General features: G+C 40.9%; 2 protein-coding genes and 2 pseudogenes across 2 annotated transcripts; all 4 read right to left on the bottom strand.

The window, feature by feature from the left end:
• Positions 1 to 1,198: 1,198 nt before the first annotated feature.
• LOC149045092 (uncharacterized) lies at positions 1,199 to 2,926 on the bottom strand (annotated as a pseudogene).
• Positions 2,927 to 8,326: 5,400 nt separating this feature from the next.
• Positions 8,327 to 17,213, bottom strand: part of LOC149045089 (E3 SUMO-protein ligase KIAA1586-like) — an 11,734-nt pseudogene continuing 2,847 nt past the window's right edge.
• LOC149045091 (uncharacterized) lies at positions 9,111 to 11,891 on the bottom strand. Its single transcript, XM_089206316.1, has one exon. It carries the CDS (start codon positions 11,786 to 11,788, stop codon positions 9,938 to 9,940), a length of 1,851 nt encoding a protein of 616 aa, XP_089062442.1. The 5' UTR covers positions 11,789 to 11,891; the 3' UTR covers positions 9,111 to 9,937.
• Positions 11,882 to 14,829, bottom strand: LOC149045090 (uncharacterized; the record flags this gene model as incomplete). The annotated part of the gene is made up of 1 exon (XM_089207717.1): positions 11,882 to 14,829. A coding segment is annotated over exon 1 (2,907 nt), but the record flags the coding sequence as incomplete, so codon positions are not given.

The following is a 17,213-nucleotide window of genomic DNA, read 5'->3' as shown; positions in this document are numbered from 1 at the left end:
CTTCTACTGCATGCATTAAAGTTAACGAAGCTATGAAACTCCTGGTTAGTTCCAAGATGCACATCATAAGCAAAATACAAAGAGGAATAGATTTTAAAAGAATCATAAATGGTTTCCAGAGAAAGTGGAATTTTCTCCAATGTTTGAGTGCCATTGACGGTACCCATATACCCATAAAAGCCCCACTCGTCCACCATGCGAACTATTATAACAGGAAATGTTTCCATTCAGTTATTTTGCAGGGTGTTTGTGACAGCCAGTGCTGCTTCACTGATGTCTTTGCTGGCTGGCCTGGTCAAGCACACGATCTTAGGGTGTTTGGGCGTTCTCAGATAGGAAATTTGATAACAGAGGGAAGACTGATTCCTGATGATTCAAATTTGCGACGGGTTATTGATAACCACGTCACTGAGCCATTTCTTATTGGGGATCCAGCTTACCCCATTTCCAAGCATCTAATGAAAAACTACCCAGGCAGCAATCTCACACCTGAGAAAGAGCATTTTAACTATAGACTCAGTCGCGCCCGCATACAGATCGAGAGGGCATTTGGACAGCTTAAAGGGAGATGGAGATGTCTGCTTAAGGCGTTGGAATGCGAACTCGATAAAGTTGTACTTCATGCCACAACAGCCCGTATCCTGCACAACATGTGTGAAGAGCGAAAAGAGTGCTACCTCGAAGAGTGGAACAGGTTGGGTGAAGATGAAATTGGTGACGTACCTCGACCCGATCCGCTGAACGATGATGACGCAGATAGCAATTCTAATATTATTAGGAATATCTTGGCTCATTTTTTGTTCAAAGTCATGTTATGTGAACTGCATGGTTTCATATTTGTTTAACTTTCGGATTACAATAAAAGGAATTAACGACGAGCCAGGACCATTTAACAGTTCAGCTGTATTTCAATATTGACTTATGAGCATTTGAAAACAGTTCCACGCATCAACTTTTTGAGATGCTATAGTTAAATTCGTAATGTGTTTTATTTTGATGGAAAATAGAGTTGTGTTTTAACTATACAGTTGTTTTTGCTATGCAGTTGCTTTTTACTATACAGTTAACATTTTATCCCCAGAAAATTAACACACTCCTTTGTCAGTTGAATTCCTGCCATTAAAGTGTTATTGTATTTTTTCAACAACTTATTATAGACAGAGTTTCAATAAATAAAACAAAATTGAAGTGACCAGCCTAACCAGAAATTACTGATTGCTCTGTTTCTGGAAAGACAATTGTGTACATTTCCCAAACAAACTAACAATAGAGACCAAGGTCGAACAATCGCTTATAGTTTCTGCCTTAGTAAATCCAAAACAAAACAAACTTAAGGTGTAAAATGCATCGTGACAAAAAGTGTGTTTTTGCTTCAAAATGAATTATTACCGTTTCAACTCAACATAACAACAAAGTCACCATTAGTGTCATGAAACATGCACCTTCTTTGATAGTTTCTATAAGGTAAAATAGTCGTTTTCTTCAACTGATGATGGATCACTTGTAACTGAGCTTGATGATGATGATGGTCTTGCTGATGGAGTGTCAAAACCAAAACCCATGCCACTGGGTAGAAAACTGCAGTTTGGCTGGACACTTTGAGGAGCATATACCTGGTTTGGTGGATGATATCCTGGACCAGCTCCTTGAAGTAGCATTTGGGTCATGCCCATCATAGTTTGCGACATCATACCAAACATGTGGCGAAAAAATTCTCGGTCTTCTTCTCTTTCTTTAGATCGTGCCTCGGGTGTAGTTGAATTATTCTGCATGTAATCCTGCATCTGTCTCATTTGCTCATTGGATTGTTCCACTACATCGCACAGGCGAGGTTTTTTCTTAGGTTTACATGCCCTGCCACTCTTTCTCTTTGGTGTTTTTGATGGATGAGTAGCCTGAGAATTTGCTTCTGCTGTACTTGTTCTTGTATTTGGTTCTGATGCTGCAATAACGGCAGTTGGTTCTTCTGTACCTGATTCTGCTACTCTTCAGCATTTGATTGTGCATCCACACATTCTCCTGTAGCTGAGCTTTCGAGCAAATGTTCCTTGGGAGGGTCTTCAACAGGGTGTGTTCCTGGATGACAAGCATACCATTTTATTGATAACAAAAGTCAAAGAGGATCTGTTTTGATATCCCACCTAAACATAACAGAGTAGTTTTGGTTTACCTTGTGTATGAAAATAAGGAAATAAGAAAGTTTAAGTTTTACTTGGGGCAGAAAAATTCCCAAAGTAGGGCTAAGAGCTATTTTTGTGTTTTATCCAATGAAGTGGTTTTTCAGGATTATCACCATGAAGAAGGTAATGACAGTAATTCTTTCCTCTTCAAATTTGTTAACATTTTAATAGTCCATTGAAATTTTGTATATTAAAATCTTCACATGTGCTATATATAAACAGGTACTTCCCTCCATATAAATATTTGCATTTTCAAAGTTATGACATGTAAAGGTTGCGGTCAAAGTTCACAAATGCTTCACTTGAACTTGACAATCACAAGTGCATAACTTTCTATTTGTTACACAAACATAACTCAACCTACCCAAAATACGGTGAAGCTTATCCCAGTGCTGAAATGCTGCCTTCTCCTGGCTTGAAAGAGCTTTTGAATCATACGGTCGCTCTGCTCCTGATATTTTCATCCTATCTTTCAATTTGCTGTACCCGGATTTGAGTTTCTTTAACTTTGTCTCTATCTACTTCGCTGTCCTTTGGATGTCATTGTTTCGCTCAAGGAGGCCTTTGATTGAGGAATATAAATCTTTGTTTGTTGTCATGGGCTCTGCTGACGTTTTTGCATCACTGAAAGCATCTGTAAGTGCACTAGTTTCATCCCGACTCCACTTTGCACCGTCGGACGCCATTTTGAAATCTCGAGTGGGACAAGGAATTGTGGGTACGAAAACAAGTGGTTTGTGGGTAAAGTGCCAGAGCACCAACGAAAAATGTGTTCACATAAGGACTCAGTGCCCAGTTTATTGCCCCGGCACCGTGCCCGAATTCTGGCGTGGGTACAAGGAAAAAAGGTGTGTTCATATTGGTGCCCGGCGTAGAATAGAACCCGGGCACGGTGCCCAGGCACCAAGTGTGAACACTGCCTTAGATGTCAATCACAGTGCATGATTGGTATCTAAGGTGTACATTTGAGTTAATTTCATTTTTTTGTACTCATTGACTATGAATATTCTCTTTAAGACAATAAGAAAAGCACATGAAAGTTACAGTGAAGGTGACAAGAAAACCATGAAGGTCTATTTTTGAATCAATGCACAGATTGCTTTGTGATCAGAAAAATTAGTTTCTAAAATGTGTACATGGATTTGTGATTCAGGTAAATTAGTGTAGACATCGTCTATAGTGGTTCTGTTATCAGTAGTAGAACATGATACCAGTTGTCTGTAACTGTGATCTCTTATAAATAGATTATAAAGAGGAATCTTGTCTTTTTCATTTAACCAATTGATATTGAAATCGCCAATGAAAACTTCAAAACCTGAAGTATCAAGGGTAAGAAGTCCAATCAATGCTACACACATTTGTCTAATTGGCACTCTTGGTGACCAATATATTCCTATTATGGTAATATGTGGAACTGTTGTAACCTTGATGATAGTTATTTCAACACCACCAGTGTTGTTGCAAACTGGATATCCAGGTAGAAAAGGAATTTTACTGTACACTGCGGTTCCACCATAAGGTCTTGTAACGAAAACGTCAAAATGACTGTCATTTCTAAATAGGGTATACCTAGTGATGTTGTAGTCAGTATCACTGTCTAACTAACATAACGGTGTTTCTGACAATACATTTCAAGGCTGTGCTCTAGGAAAATTTTCAGTGTGCCCTTTGGGTGCCTAACCATGTTAAGTAGGTTGCCCAGCCTTCCAGGTTGGTCGCCCGAATTGATTAATTATTTAATTAATAGATTAATTAATTAATAGTCCATTTTATAGTTGAATCAGTTAATAATTAACCATGAAAATAATAATCATAGAATTTAGCATTTTACAGTTGTTTTATAGCATAGGCAGTATCTCAGTGATGATTATTCTTGCCTGCTTACGTATTTACTGACAATAGACAAGTTTGACTTCACAGTAAATTTATCACTGTTACAAATTATCAAGGAAAATTTGTCAAGGAAGTTTGATCAGGCCTTGATTTTTTTTTCACCAATGATTACAACATATTTCTCTAGAAAAGTTAATAACAGCTTTAGTTGTCTTCTACTCAGTCTTAATGTAGTCTCTCTTACAAATAACTGAACGGCACAAAATATACGGAACAAAACCTGTTATATTAACATTTAAAGAAAGTGTTGTTTAAATGACTTACATGGATGTTAAATTCAATCTTCTTTTGTATTCAAAGAGTAGATTGATGCATTTACATTAATCAGTCTCTGTCTCAAGCTGGTCTAATACCAGTCATTAATATATATGCTTCAAAAAAATATTTCCATGGATCCCGTTTCTAATTTAGTGAAAATGAGGAATTTGACAATTTACAGAAACTGTGCGATATTGCAATCACTATGAAATCAAAACCCATGAAAATCTTGTGAAATAATTGATTGTAAATTCACAGATTTTTTACAGGATTTTCATGGTTAACTCAATGACATTTTCATGGTCTGAGTGCCATGAAAAAGACCTGAAAAATCCCATGAAAAACCTGTGAAAATTTTCATATTCATGACCCGTGAAATATTGAGTAAAATGACTTAGAAGCCATGAAATACCCAAGAAAATGGCATTTCATGGTCTTTTCAAAGGTACTGAGAAACCCATGAATTTCATGCCCAAAAATTTCATGGTGTCAAAGTTCATTAGTTTTTAATGGGTTGCAGCAAATCATGACCCATGAATATCCTGTGAATATGTAAAAAATTCATTGACCATGAAAATTTGCCTTGAATTTTCATGGCCTCTCCATGGTTTTTTCATGGCACATGAAAATTAATTGCCAGTTAGTTTTCATGGGGTTGTTAGGAATATGCAAGCACCATGAAAATTCTTTGGAAACCCTATGAATTTGGAATTAAAGTCTTCACTTTTCTTGTTCCAAAGACTGTACTACAGTGTATAGCTTGCGGTATACCATAACTGTAATACATACTCTATCACTTAAATTATACACTGAAGAACTAACCTCTCGGTGAAACTTCTTGGTCCTGTTGTACAAGCACACACACATGAAAGACATGACCAGAAGTCTGGATTCTCTGATAATTTATTTTGTTTCACCAGCTGTACATAAATATTACTTTAGAATTCCAAAATTGTGATAATTCAGTTTACACTTTCTTAAATCAAAAAAGTTGGTATGAAATTTTCTGCAATAAAATTAAGATGTTTATGATTTTTAGCTCTATTTTGATATCACTGATTTTCCTTGTGGAGACAGATTTTGCTCCTATATTTCTTCATATCTGTTTACTCTGATTTAAATAATTGTGGCTGTACATTAAAAATATTTCTGTATATTTAAACTATTTTGAAGGCATATAAATAAATTTGATGTGAAAAATATTTGGACGAAATTATTGAAAATATACTCACTGGTTTAATGTATTTTTGTCTAAACTTTAATTATCATTTCCTTCGTCTGATATCATGTGTAAATTGTTATGGACAGTTATTACAATAAGGGAATAACATGACTTTTTGAGGGAATATTGTTTATTTGCGCCTGCGTAGTGTCATTTGCGGCCCGAGCACGAGGGCCGCAAATGACACTACGCGGGCGCAAATAAACAATATTCCCTCAAAAAGTCATTTCATTATCATTATTATCAATAAACAAGGCCAAATGACATAAAGAATGCGAGTTTTAATAATACAAGCTAAGTAAATGACGAATTCAAAGTCACTTCAAATCATCATCTAAGTGTTGATTGAACAAGCTATTAAAGAATCAACCCAGTCCAGTGACCTTATTTATGAACTAATTGAAGTCAACTTTCAGCTTTTGTTTGTCGCACCATTTCTCGAATTTTTTGATCCCCCACGAAGTGGCTCTCTTTGTATTTTCCGCCTGACCTTTTGCTTCTAATTTGTCCAAATCTTCTAACCCCAAATCTGAGTTTTGACTGCTAATTTTTTCCATTACTTCAGTTTTCGCTCGAAGACAATTCGACGACTGTAAAAACTGCAGTTCAAAACCGGAGTTTCGCAAATGAATGGTTTTCCCGCGTCAACACTAGGCTTACTCTAATTGGTTAAAATCCATCGTATGATGAAGCAAGAACCAATCAGCTGTAGGGCTGATAATGCATTAGCGGCCCGCTGAGCGTGTGTTTTGAAGAGGCCGATTTTCTATTTGGCCGCGTATATTGATAATAATGTTTATTTATGTAACAGCATTGATGTAAATTTCTTGATATGTTTTACACTTGTGATCAATACTCTCAAGGTAACTAACAACAAAACAATTACCAACTTTTTGCACTCTTGCATGTGTGAAGATATATCTATGGCTGACTATGTCAGTGTCTCTCTGTTTTGGCCACCTGAATGTGCCATCCTTCTTTTGGTTATCATTACTATTTGCATCATCATCATTTGGACCAAGATAGACTGCTTTAGCAAGTTTGCATTTCCTTTCATCAGTTTTGTAGACCAACACTCTTCACTGTTTGCAAAATAAAGGGATAACTCTCCAAAACAGGTTCTTTTCAACATGAAGCGGTCAGATACTAAGCGACGCACTGTGGAAGTGAGGCGAGGTATTTCGTATTCAGAATTTGACTGTGTTTTTTGTTCCTAAGAACGGTCGATCGTAAGTATTTCCATACAAACTCTTGTAATATTTCGCCAGATGATCACAGAATAAAAATTTTCAAGTTAAAACAATAGTTAGCGCGCGCACTCCGATGTTTACGCGTAATAAGATGGCAAAGCTTAAACTTACCCCTTCACGTTGTAATGCATATCGATAACTTCATCGTGAGGAAACTTCTTTGTAAAAACTTTTCAGATGGTCCATTGCGTTGATCTGGAAAAAAGAGACTGCTACACAAACACTACAAGAAATACAATATTGGAATGGAACCAATTCGTTCAAGGTACGAAAAAAAACCGCCATTTCTTCGTAAATCACGTGTACTTTCACGTGGTGACCTTAGGTCATCACAGCCATAATAGGTCAGCGGTCACATGGTGACCTCACAGGTTGTCGTGTTCAACATTACGAAATGACTCCGAAGAGGTCTCGTCACTGCGTCTGTAATCTTACAAAATAAAGCAGCACAAAAAGCTGTTCGGTGTTTGGAATTTGAAGCAAGTAGCAATCGACAGGATCTCAGAGTCCAAGAAAGGCAGAGCTGACATCGACAGTGATTCCTGTGAAAGCGATCACGAAATCAACAAAGATGTTGTAGAAGGCGATGTCAATGAATACATGAAGGTAACATTTCATAGTCATGGGCCATGAAATGATCTTCATGGGTTTTTCAAGTGAAATTCATGGAATTTTCATAAAACTACAGTTCATAGTGAATACTATTCTATTATAGAGTATTCTGGTTTTTTAGAATATTAATCCAGTACACTTACAATCTATAATGCCGAAACAGTCAAACCTCTTAAATCTACTGGACACTGCCAGTGAAATTAATCTATTCCACTTACAATCTGAAATGCTGAAGTACTCTTAAATTTACTGGCCACTGCCAGTGAAATTCATCTAGTACACTTTCAATCTAAAATGCTGAAATACTCTTAAATTTACTGGACACTGCCGGTGAAATTCGTCTAGTACACTTACAATCTTAAATGTTGAAATACTCTTAAATTTACTGGCCACTGCCAGTTAAATTCATCTAGTACACTTACAATCTAAAATGCTGAAATACTCTTAAAACTACTGGCCACTGCCAGTGACATTCATCTAGTACACGTACAATCTAAATTGCTGAAATACTCTTAAATTTACTGGCCACTGCCAGTGAAATTCATCTGGTACACTTACAATCTAAATTGCTGAAATACTCTTAAATTTACTGGCCACTGCCAGTGAAATTCATCTGGTACACTTACAATCTAAAATGCTGAAATACTCTTAAATTTACCGGCCACTGCCAGTGAAATTCATCAGTAGTGTTTATGTTTCTACTAAAAAGTTATGTGGTAACAAATACATGTTTTCATTTTCTGTGATAAAACTAACCATATAGACGCATACAAATTCTTATAAATGTTCTGTAACACAATGGCCTAATAGCTCATAAAGTTAAACACATTTATAAGTTTTCAGCAACTTTCCTTCTTTGGAAGACCAGCCCAAATTCTTGCCTCAGGATGGGTCTCTACCCATTGTTCTCTTCAAGGTCGAATGCTTGAAGTGCAGAACTTGCTAACAGCCTTTGAAAGGAGGCCAGAGTTGACAAATTCCTGGGGCCTCTGGGCTTTTGGGATCGAATGGTACTTAATTGAGATTCTGAGGATGTCATCCAAATTTTCCTGGGTCATGCTTGACCTCAAAAGCGTCTTGACCCGGTTCATGCTGCTGAAACCTCTTTCCACTACAGCTGTTGACAAAGGCCAGGTAAGAACAATTTCCACGAGTAACAAGAAATTATGGCACTGACTTGCGAGACAGCTCTCAACAAATGATCTTTGTACTGATCTGCCAGCACTTGCACTTCTTCCTCGCCATATGTGGACAGCTCCATCTCATCTTTTGGCTAGATGTCTGGATCCAGTACTGCTGCAGCTTTAAGAACAGGGTCATTCTCTAAGTAGCCAAACCTTTCCTGTACATTCTGGAGAACATCATTCAAAACTCTCTGCTTTTTTGTGTCAAACTCTTTGAGATCATGATCACTCGCAACAATGGGGATCTCATTGAAGGTTTTCGTTCCCTCCATCTGCTGCAGGAAAAGTTGAAGTCTCGGGCAATTTGTCTTTTTCAATTTCATTAATCTCAATCGGAAATTGTTCACTGCTGCCATTGCTCGTGTGACAGTGGTAAAGTCAGCTTGAAACACTTTGCTTAGGTATGCTGCCTCCTCCACGATGTCCCAAGTCAGGTGTGCAAACAACAGGCCCCTCAGAAATGTCAAGAACTTTGCAGAAAATGCAGCTCTGCCCAGTCTTCCAGCTTGTTGGAAATCCCAGTGTAGCAACACTAGTCACTCGCGTAGTTTTCTTTTCCTATCTTTATTCTAGTCGTCACACGCTTCGTATCGCGTCGATCTTAGCCTATATCTTTTACAAAAACCACAATCCTAAAGACCACCCTTGGTTTTGCGTTGCGAGGTTACACGGCTGACGTCACTTTTCCGACACTCTCCCCCCATTTGTCTCGGAGAGCAAATGTCTGTCGAGAAATGAACCTTATCGCTTAAATTTTATGAACGAATCTATCATCTAGAATTCTCAATCGATTTCCTAATCACACTAATCATTGATCAATCAGTAGCCATAGTGGCAGATGTTCAGTTCATAAATAGAATGTTCAAGCATCCGATCCGCTGTTGTCATCCAATCTGTTTCGGTTTGGTTCAAAGTTCAACCCCCTTCCTCATCGTGAGCAAGATCCTCCATACGTAATCTTGCTGCGACGGCTGCATCACGGGAAGGCCTGAACGCTGGCGCTTCAATGCGCAACTCGGTCGTTGGAGGTCTGTCGCCGTCTCCCGGTCGATCACATGACAGTTCTAACGGATACAGCTGCTGTACTGCTCGCTCTAGATGTGAGGTCCCCATGCGCAACTTTGCTCCCCGGACAACACCGTCACGCCCTTTGATTAGTTCCGTGACGATCCCGACCTTCCATTTCCCGCGATTCTTGTCGTCCGACTTGATCAGCACGACCTCGCCCACAATAGGATTTTCGGGCTTTCCAGGATTCTTTAGACGATGGCGTTCGCGCAGCCCCTTTAAGTACTCCCCCGTCCATCGCTTCCAGACGGCCTCCTTGCATCGTCTGAGTTACTTTGCTCGCTTGCGTAATTCACAGTCTTCTATGCGGTGCGGTTCCAACTCGAGTAGTGCATTTGGTTGACCAAACAACAGGGAGTGGGGGGTCAAGATCGGTAGCTGCACATCGTCCTCCACGTAACTTAAAGGTCGGTTGTTGACTGCAACCTCTACGTCTAGTATAACCTCCTCTAACTCGGTCCACGTTAGGAACCCGTTTCCAATGGTCTTCTGTAGACTTCTCTTCACCAATCCAACCATTCTCTCGAACTGCCCTCCCCACCAGGGTGCTCTGCTCAGGTTGAATTGCCACTTGATTTCTTGACGGGAGAAGAATTCGTTGAGGCGTTCGTCAGTCATCACTTGTTTCAGCCACTTAGCTGCTGCCACGAAGGTACTCCCGTTGTCTGAGTAAATCTTTTCTGGCCGCCCACGTCGGGCGATAAACCGTTTCAGGCATCGAAGGAATTCTCCCGTTTCTAGGCTGGGTAGTAGCTCAAGGTAAATACCTCTGGTCAGGCTACAGGCGTAAAGCGTTATGTAAGCTTTGCCTTCATGATTCCTCCCCTTTCTATACTTCAGTGGTCCGGTGAAATCCACTCCGACTACTTGGAACGCATTTTCTCCTTCGGTACGATCCCTTGGTAGCTGTCCTGGTGGTGGAACCGCGAACGCTGTGGCGCGGAACCGCTTGCAGCCGTTACAAGCTTTAACGACTCTTTTTGCAAGGCGACGCAACCTGGGAACCCAGTACCTTTCACGAATCTTTGCCATTGTGAGGCTCACTCCCCCGTGGAGTGTCCTGATATGTGCGTCTGCCACCATCTTCTCCGCGAACGGATGAGACTCAGGCAAGTAAATGGGATAGTCTCCCTGAATCCGCCCTCGGCATTCCAGTAACCCGTCTGCGTTTTCTTGTAGGTTCAGCTGAACACGATGATCTTCGAACCGCTCGTCTCTCTTGAAATTCACCTGTGTTCGCTTTAGCCACAGGTGTCGCTGCATCTCGATCTCCTCTGTCGTGAGTGGTCCCTTAGATCTTCTCGTCTTTTCGCTCCGTAGGTTATGTATGAATCGAGTCACCCACGCACAAACCCTTAGGGTTTTCCATAAGTTGAACTTGATCAGCAAGGCGTCTAGGATGTCTGTCTTAGCTTGTGCTACAGCGAATACTTCCCGTATCACTTTTGCTTCCGCCTGACTGTCTGGTGTGGCCGTTGTCTTAATATCGGCTGGCCATCGCTCTCGGTCTAGTAGCCACTCAGGCCCTCTCCACCATAGCTCTTCATTTTCCACGCTTCCGCTCCGACTGCCAAGGTCAGCTGGGTTGTCCTTTGTACCCACATGACGCCAGTTTATTTCTGGGTGTTGCTGGATTTTCTGCACTCGATTGCTTACGAACTGCTTGTAACTCCCTGCTCCCTTGATCCAATGTAACGCAACGCTGCTGTCCAACCAGCAAACCATATTTCCAACTGGGAAACCCTCTAATGCTTCCTTAACGTTCACAATGAGATTGGTCGCCATGTGACCGGAGACCAACTCGAGGCGGGGGATGATGAGGCCTTGCTTCGCCAGTCTAGCTTTGGCTGCTATCAGCCCAACACTATCACCGGATGGTTGAGATATGACACCGTACACTGCCGCAGAAACGCCTTGTCCGCTTGCGTTGCCGAAACAATGTAGCTCAATGTTGCTGATCTCTTCAAAGTGTCGAGGTATGGCTCTGGGTACGGAAATGCTCACTGGTAGCTGTGCTTCCCATCTTGACCACTTGGTTCCCAGTTGACCAGGAAGTTGAGCATCCCATCCGACTTTCAAATCACATGCGTCTCGGTACAGTAGTTTTCCACTCAATGTCATAGGCGCTGCGAGCCCTAACGGGTCATACACTCTTGCTATCTTCGCTAGTATCCCTCTCTTTGTCACTTGGGTGCGGTCAGTTGGGAAATTTATTTCAATGGTATCTTGTTGCTTGTTCCATGGAAGCCCGAGAATAGATCCCCCTCCTTCTTGAGGTGCACCCAACTGTTCTTTCGCAAATGTAGTATCTTCGCTAAGAGACTCACCAGGGGACTCCACTGCCGGAACATTTGAATGCCACTTGTGCAGCTTGAATGAGGCTTGGTTAAAGACATGGGTAACGCCTGCTTTGACTTCAAGGGCAGCTTTTACGGTGGGTCCCCCGCTGATAAGTTCATCGACGTATAGACTCTTCTCTATTTCCCTCACCAGGTCCGGATTCTCGGTACGACAGGCTTCCAGGTGTTGTTTGATAACTCCCCCAAGAAGAAAGGGCGATGGGGCCAAACCAAACAGAGCTCTCGTGAATCTCAGTATTTCCACTCGCCTGGATTGCAAGTCCGTGATCCAGTGGAATCTCATGGCATCCCTGTCTTCTTCCCGTATTCGTACTTGTAAGAACGCTTGCTTGATATCACCTGTTAACGCGACTGGGTGGAAACGTGCACGGACAAGAACAGCCCAAAGCTTGTTCTGCAACGGAGGTCCCGCGTGAAGGCACTCGTTGAGAGAAGGAGCCTTGTCTGAAGCTCGGGCAGAGGCGTCGTACACGATTCGAAGTTTGGTACTCTCTGCAGCTTCTCTCACCACTGCTTTATGTGGAATATAGAACTCCTTTCCCACTGGTGGGCCTGACACTCGCTCCACTATTCCTTCGTTAAGCTGGTCTTTAATTATGGCGTCATACTTCTGGAGTATTCCGTTCTTCTCCAGTTTCCGAATGGTACTTTCCAATCGCTTCAAGCTTCCCGCTCTGTGGTTGGGCAGTGGAGGGTGGTTTCCCCTCCAGGGTAGCCCCGTCTCGTACCATCCCTCTGGCCCTCGTGTTAATTGTTCCTTGAATTCTTCATAAACATCTGCTTGATCTCCGCCTGGTGTGTCACGCAATCCTAGAACATCTAATTTGCATAGTTGTTCGTAATCTGCCGCTGTCGTCTGGGTCAAGAACATATTAGAGAGGTCAACTTCTTTACCTGGTGACATAATTGTCCATCCGAACTTTGTTAGCTCTGCAACAGGTTCGCCGGGACGTCCGATCTTTGGTATGGTTTCTGTCTTTATTTTCGCGTACTCGCTCGCACCCAGGATAATGTGGACTGGTAGCTCAGGCTTCTCGTCTCTGTCGTCCATGTATATCCCATCCAAGTAGGGATATTTCTCCAGTATCCCAGCATATCCTGGGTTGTCAAGTGATAGCAATGTACTACGGTCCACTCTGGTGACTTCCGTTTCCAATCGAAATTTTCCATCAAGGCTGCCAATCGTCACGCTATGAACTCCGATGACCTTGTTTGTTGACCCAAGCATCATCTCTATGCGCTTGAATTCTTCTCGTAGCGGTTTGTTTCCCAGGTGTTCAAGGATAGCTGACGACGCGTATGAGCTGCCTGCCCCAGTGTCTAGGAGTGTGCGGCATTTGATTCCATTTACTTCTACGACAACAACGGGATACACGACTCTCTCTGTTCCTTTGTTTTGTGCCGTCAGAAATCTTCCCCTCGTTGTGTGACCGCTTGGTGGGTGATCACATATTGACGTGTGATGTCGGCGTTGACAGTTATGACACCCGCGGCTTCTACAGCTGTCTGCTCTGTGTTTGTCACTTGTACAATTAAAACACAACTGTTTTTGGCTTAGAATTCGTTTGCGGTCTCCGACCGCGACAACTTTGGTGCAATTAGCGGATGTGTGGTGCGTGTCATCGCAATAGACGCATCTGCGCATCTGTCCTCCATTTGCTTGTTGTTGGACCTGATAAGACCTTCCGCGTGGCGGCGGAACGCGGGCATTCCAGTCGTTGCGATCATTCTTCCTCTTGGACACACTCGCACCATCGCTTTCTTCTCCTTCTGAATTTATGTCTCTCCAACCTTTAATTGCCTGAATCAGTTTAGCGAAATCCCAGTCTCGCCAATCTTCGTGTCCCCGGACTAAGTCTCCCTTTATTCCTTTCAGTTTGTCTAACACCGCCCTCACATTTCCGGAGACTTCACGTAACTTCCCGAGCGTCTCTAAGCTTTGTACATTGAACAGAAGCCTTTTGTAAAACTCATTAATTTCTTTTGGACTGGCGCTTGTGATGGTAGGCAAACCCATGATGTTGTTTACATATGCATTTACAATTTCTGACGTTTTCCCGTACTCCGATTTTAGGATGGCCTTCGCCCTTTCGTACCCCTCAAGATTGAACGGGAGTCCATCTATGTCCGCTCGTACCTTTGTAACAAGGAGTTCCTTTAGATAAGCGAACTTTGTCACTGCTGACAGATCCGTCGCGTCTATTTCCGCGGAAAATTTGTTCCAAAAAGAGAGCCATTGTTCGAAGGACCCATCAAACTTCGTTATTGATAGCTTTGGCAACTTTGCGTGCATTCCGGAATCGCCTGATAACCCTTTCCCTTTTTTGCTACCTAATTCTTCTGATTTTTTTTCGTAATCAAGCTTCATTTCCCATTGTGCTTTTTCAAACGCGAGTTGCTCCTCTCTCTCCTTCGCGATTGTCGCTTTCTCGCTTTCTTTTTCGGCCATTTGCGATTTTTTCTTCACCTCCCCCAAACACTTCCCAAGGTATTCGATCTCCGCGTCTACACCCTCAATAACTTTGTCTATTTCATTGCTCCATGCACATACCTCGTCCATTTGCTCACCCTTTGCAATCTTCTTCTCTTCGATCTTTAATTTGATCTCGTCCGCTTCTTTTGCTAAACACACCAACCCGTCACGGTGTCTCCCAATAGTTGTCGCGTTTGCCTTGTCCACGATGCCCTTTCCCTTTTCTTGCTTGTACGCCAAAAGCTTGAGTTTTGCGTCCAAATTCTTCTGAAGTGCCTCCAGTTCCATGTCTCGATCTCAGTCCCGTCGGAGGTGCCAGTTAGTGTTGGAAATCCCAGTATAGCAACACTAGTCACTCACGTAGTTTTCTTTTCCTATCTTTATTCTAGTCGTCACACGTTTCGTATTGCGTCGATCTTAGCCTATATCTTTTACAAAAACCACAATCCTAAAGACCACCCTTGGTTTTGCGTTGCGAGGTTACACGGCTGACGTCACTTTTCCGACACAGCTGACCCGACTCTGCCCTCCTTAGCGTTTTCAGAATGCATAACAAGCACTTTGTAGCCATCAAAGACGATTTTCAAGGCTGTTTGCAAATGCGGAAGCCACCGAGCTCCCAAGACGTTCAGTGGCCTTGACACTTTCTCTTTCAGGGCTTCTGCGAGATTTCTTAGTTCTCTCAGAGCTTTTGCACTGTAATGATACTCTTTGTATAAGCTCTGTAGTGTTTCTCTGAGTTTTATGAAGTCATCGTAGTGCTCCAAGGACTTGACAACAGCAAGCTCTTTTTTTTTTTTTTTTTTTTTAAATTTTTATTTTTAAATTACAAACACAATGCTTACAATACAATATGAAGCACCGCTTACACTAATTACAATGCTTATTTACATTACTCTACTTACAGTCACTAATAATTACACTACTTACAGTCACTAATAATTACACTACTTACAGTATCCAGCTCTATTAACAACACAATCTACTAATTATGCCATTACATACAAAAAGTACTATTTTCTTTTAACATTGCACAGTGACACATACCGGCGATGGCGACGCCCAGTTAATTCTCTAACAAAAATTAACTACAATAAACTAATAAACAAGGAAGAATATGAGATCTAAGTTTATGCATTGGTCTTCCATTCTTTTCCTTAAAAAAAGGGCAAACACAAAATTATATGAGAAATTCCCATCTAATTTGAAAATCGCGAAGCTTTCTATTTCTTATAGCAATTATTTTTTCAACTTGTTTTTTAACTTCAACCTTGTGCAAAAACAATCTAAATATTGGAGAGGTGTTATTTTTTCTACATTCCCAAATAGTCAATTTCCCTAAAATTATCAAATAATTTAACAGACCATTCCTCTGAAGTAAGCCAACCATAATATCTTTTAAAGACAAAATTAAATATTCGCCACTAAGATCAAACCACCAGACTGTAAATACGTTCCAAAAAGCTTGCACAAAGGAGCAGTTAAAGAAGAGGTGGTACAGATCTTCCGTATAGGTTCCACAAAACGAACACTTGTCCGAATCACTTAACCCTATTTTGAACAATTTATCGTTTGTAAACAAAATGAAATTCAATACTCTGTATTGAAACGACCAAACATACGTTTCGCTCGCAACAAGATAAGGAATAGAGAAAACTTCCTGCGCATTTGAAAGCTCAAAATCCGCTGTCAACTTTTTAAAGCCATTCGGGATTCTCGCTTTACTTGTTATCATCGTAGAATAAAACTGTTTACACTTTGCAGTATATGCATTAAAAGATTTAGACTTATAATCAAAATTCATAGGATCGAGATTACCCGCTGTGGGGATGGGGCAGGAGCTTTTTGATTTCATATTAATAATAGAAGATCTCAAGGCTGTCCAAGTCAGGAAATTAGTGTTAAGTCCTTTTTGCTTAAAGAATTCATAAGACAACAGCAAGCTCTACTTTGTGAGCACCACACCAGAACTCCTTGAAGTAGTTTGTTGATGGATCTTGTTGAAGTCGACCTCAAACTCCACTTTTAGAACCCGTCATTACAGCGCATCCATCACTGCCAAATGCAGTCAGTCTTTCCTTCCATTCTCTGTCTGCCATTCCTGTTGTTTGTGATACACAAGTGCTTATGGCCTCCAGGATATCTGAACCACACCCTGACTTTGGCTCTTGAATTGCTAAATACTCACTAACTGGTTTGCCAACTTTCCAATCAAGGTAACACGCGTAGACAAGGACTTCTTCCAAGATTTTTTTTCCGTTTTACATAAAAAAAAAAAAATTACAGCAGTATAAAGTAAATAAAATTGTATAAGGTCAGTAAAAAGTAAATAAATAAACAAAAATATTAATACAAGGCTACCCAAGGTAAAGATATTTCAACTGAGTGATTGCAAAAGTTTTTCCCATTTCATTAAGTGCAGGTTTAGTTTTTTCTTTTCTTTAGCTAGGTATTCTTCTATTCTAAAAATTTTTTTAAGGTGCGCGAGGAAGATAATAAAGCTTGGGGTAATAGATTTCTGTCTGCTTCACTATAAACATGATGTGATTTAAAAGCATAAAGTGATTATGGACATCAAATAAGCCAAACATAATATTAATTTGATCTGTTAGATCAGGAAGTGTTTCAATACCGCATTCATGTAACCAACTAGAGATTTCTTTCCAGAAAGCTGTAGAGTGTTCACAAAAAACAAAAAGATGTTCAAGGGTTT

Source organism: Pocillopora damicornis, chromosome 5, assembly GCF_964200805.1.
Source record: "Pocillopora damicornis chromosome 5, jaPocDami1.2, whole genome shotgun sequence".
In the NCBI taxonomy this organism is placed as follows: domain Eukaryota; kingdom Metazoa; phylum Cnidaria; class Anthozoa; order Scleractinia; family Pocilloporidae; genus Pocillopora; species Pocillopora damicornis.
Note: the sequence above shows the minus strand (reverse complement) of the source record. Positions and strands in the feature narration are given on the sequence as shown.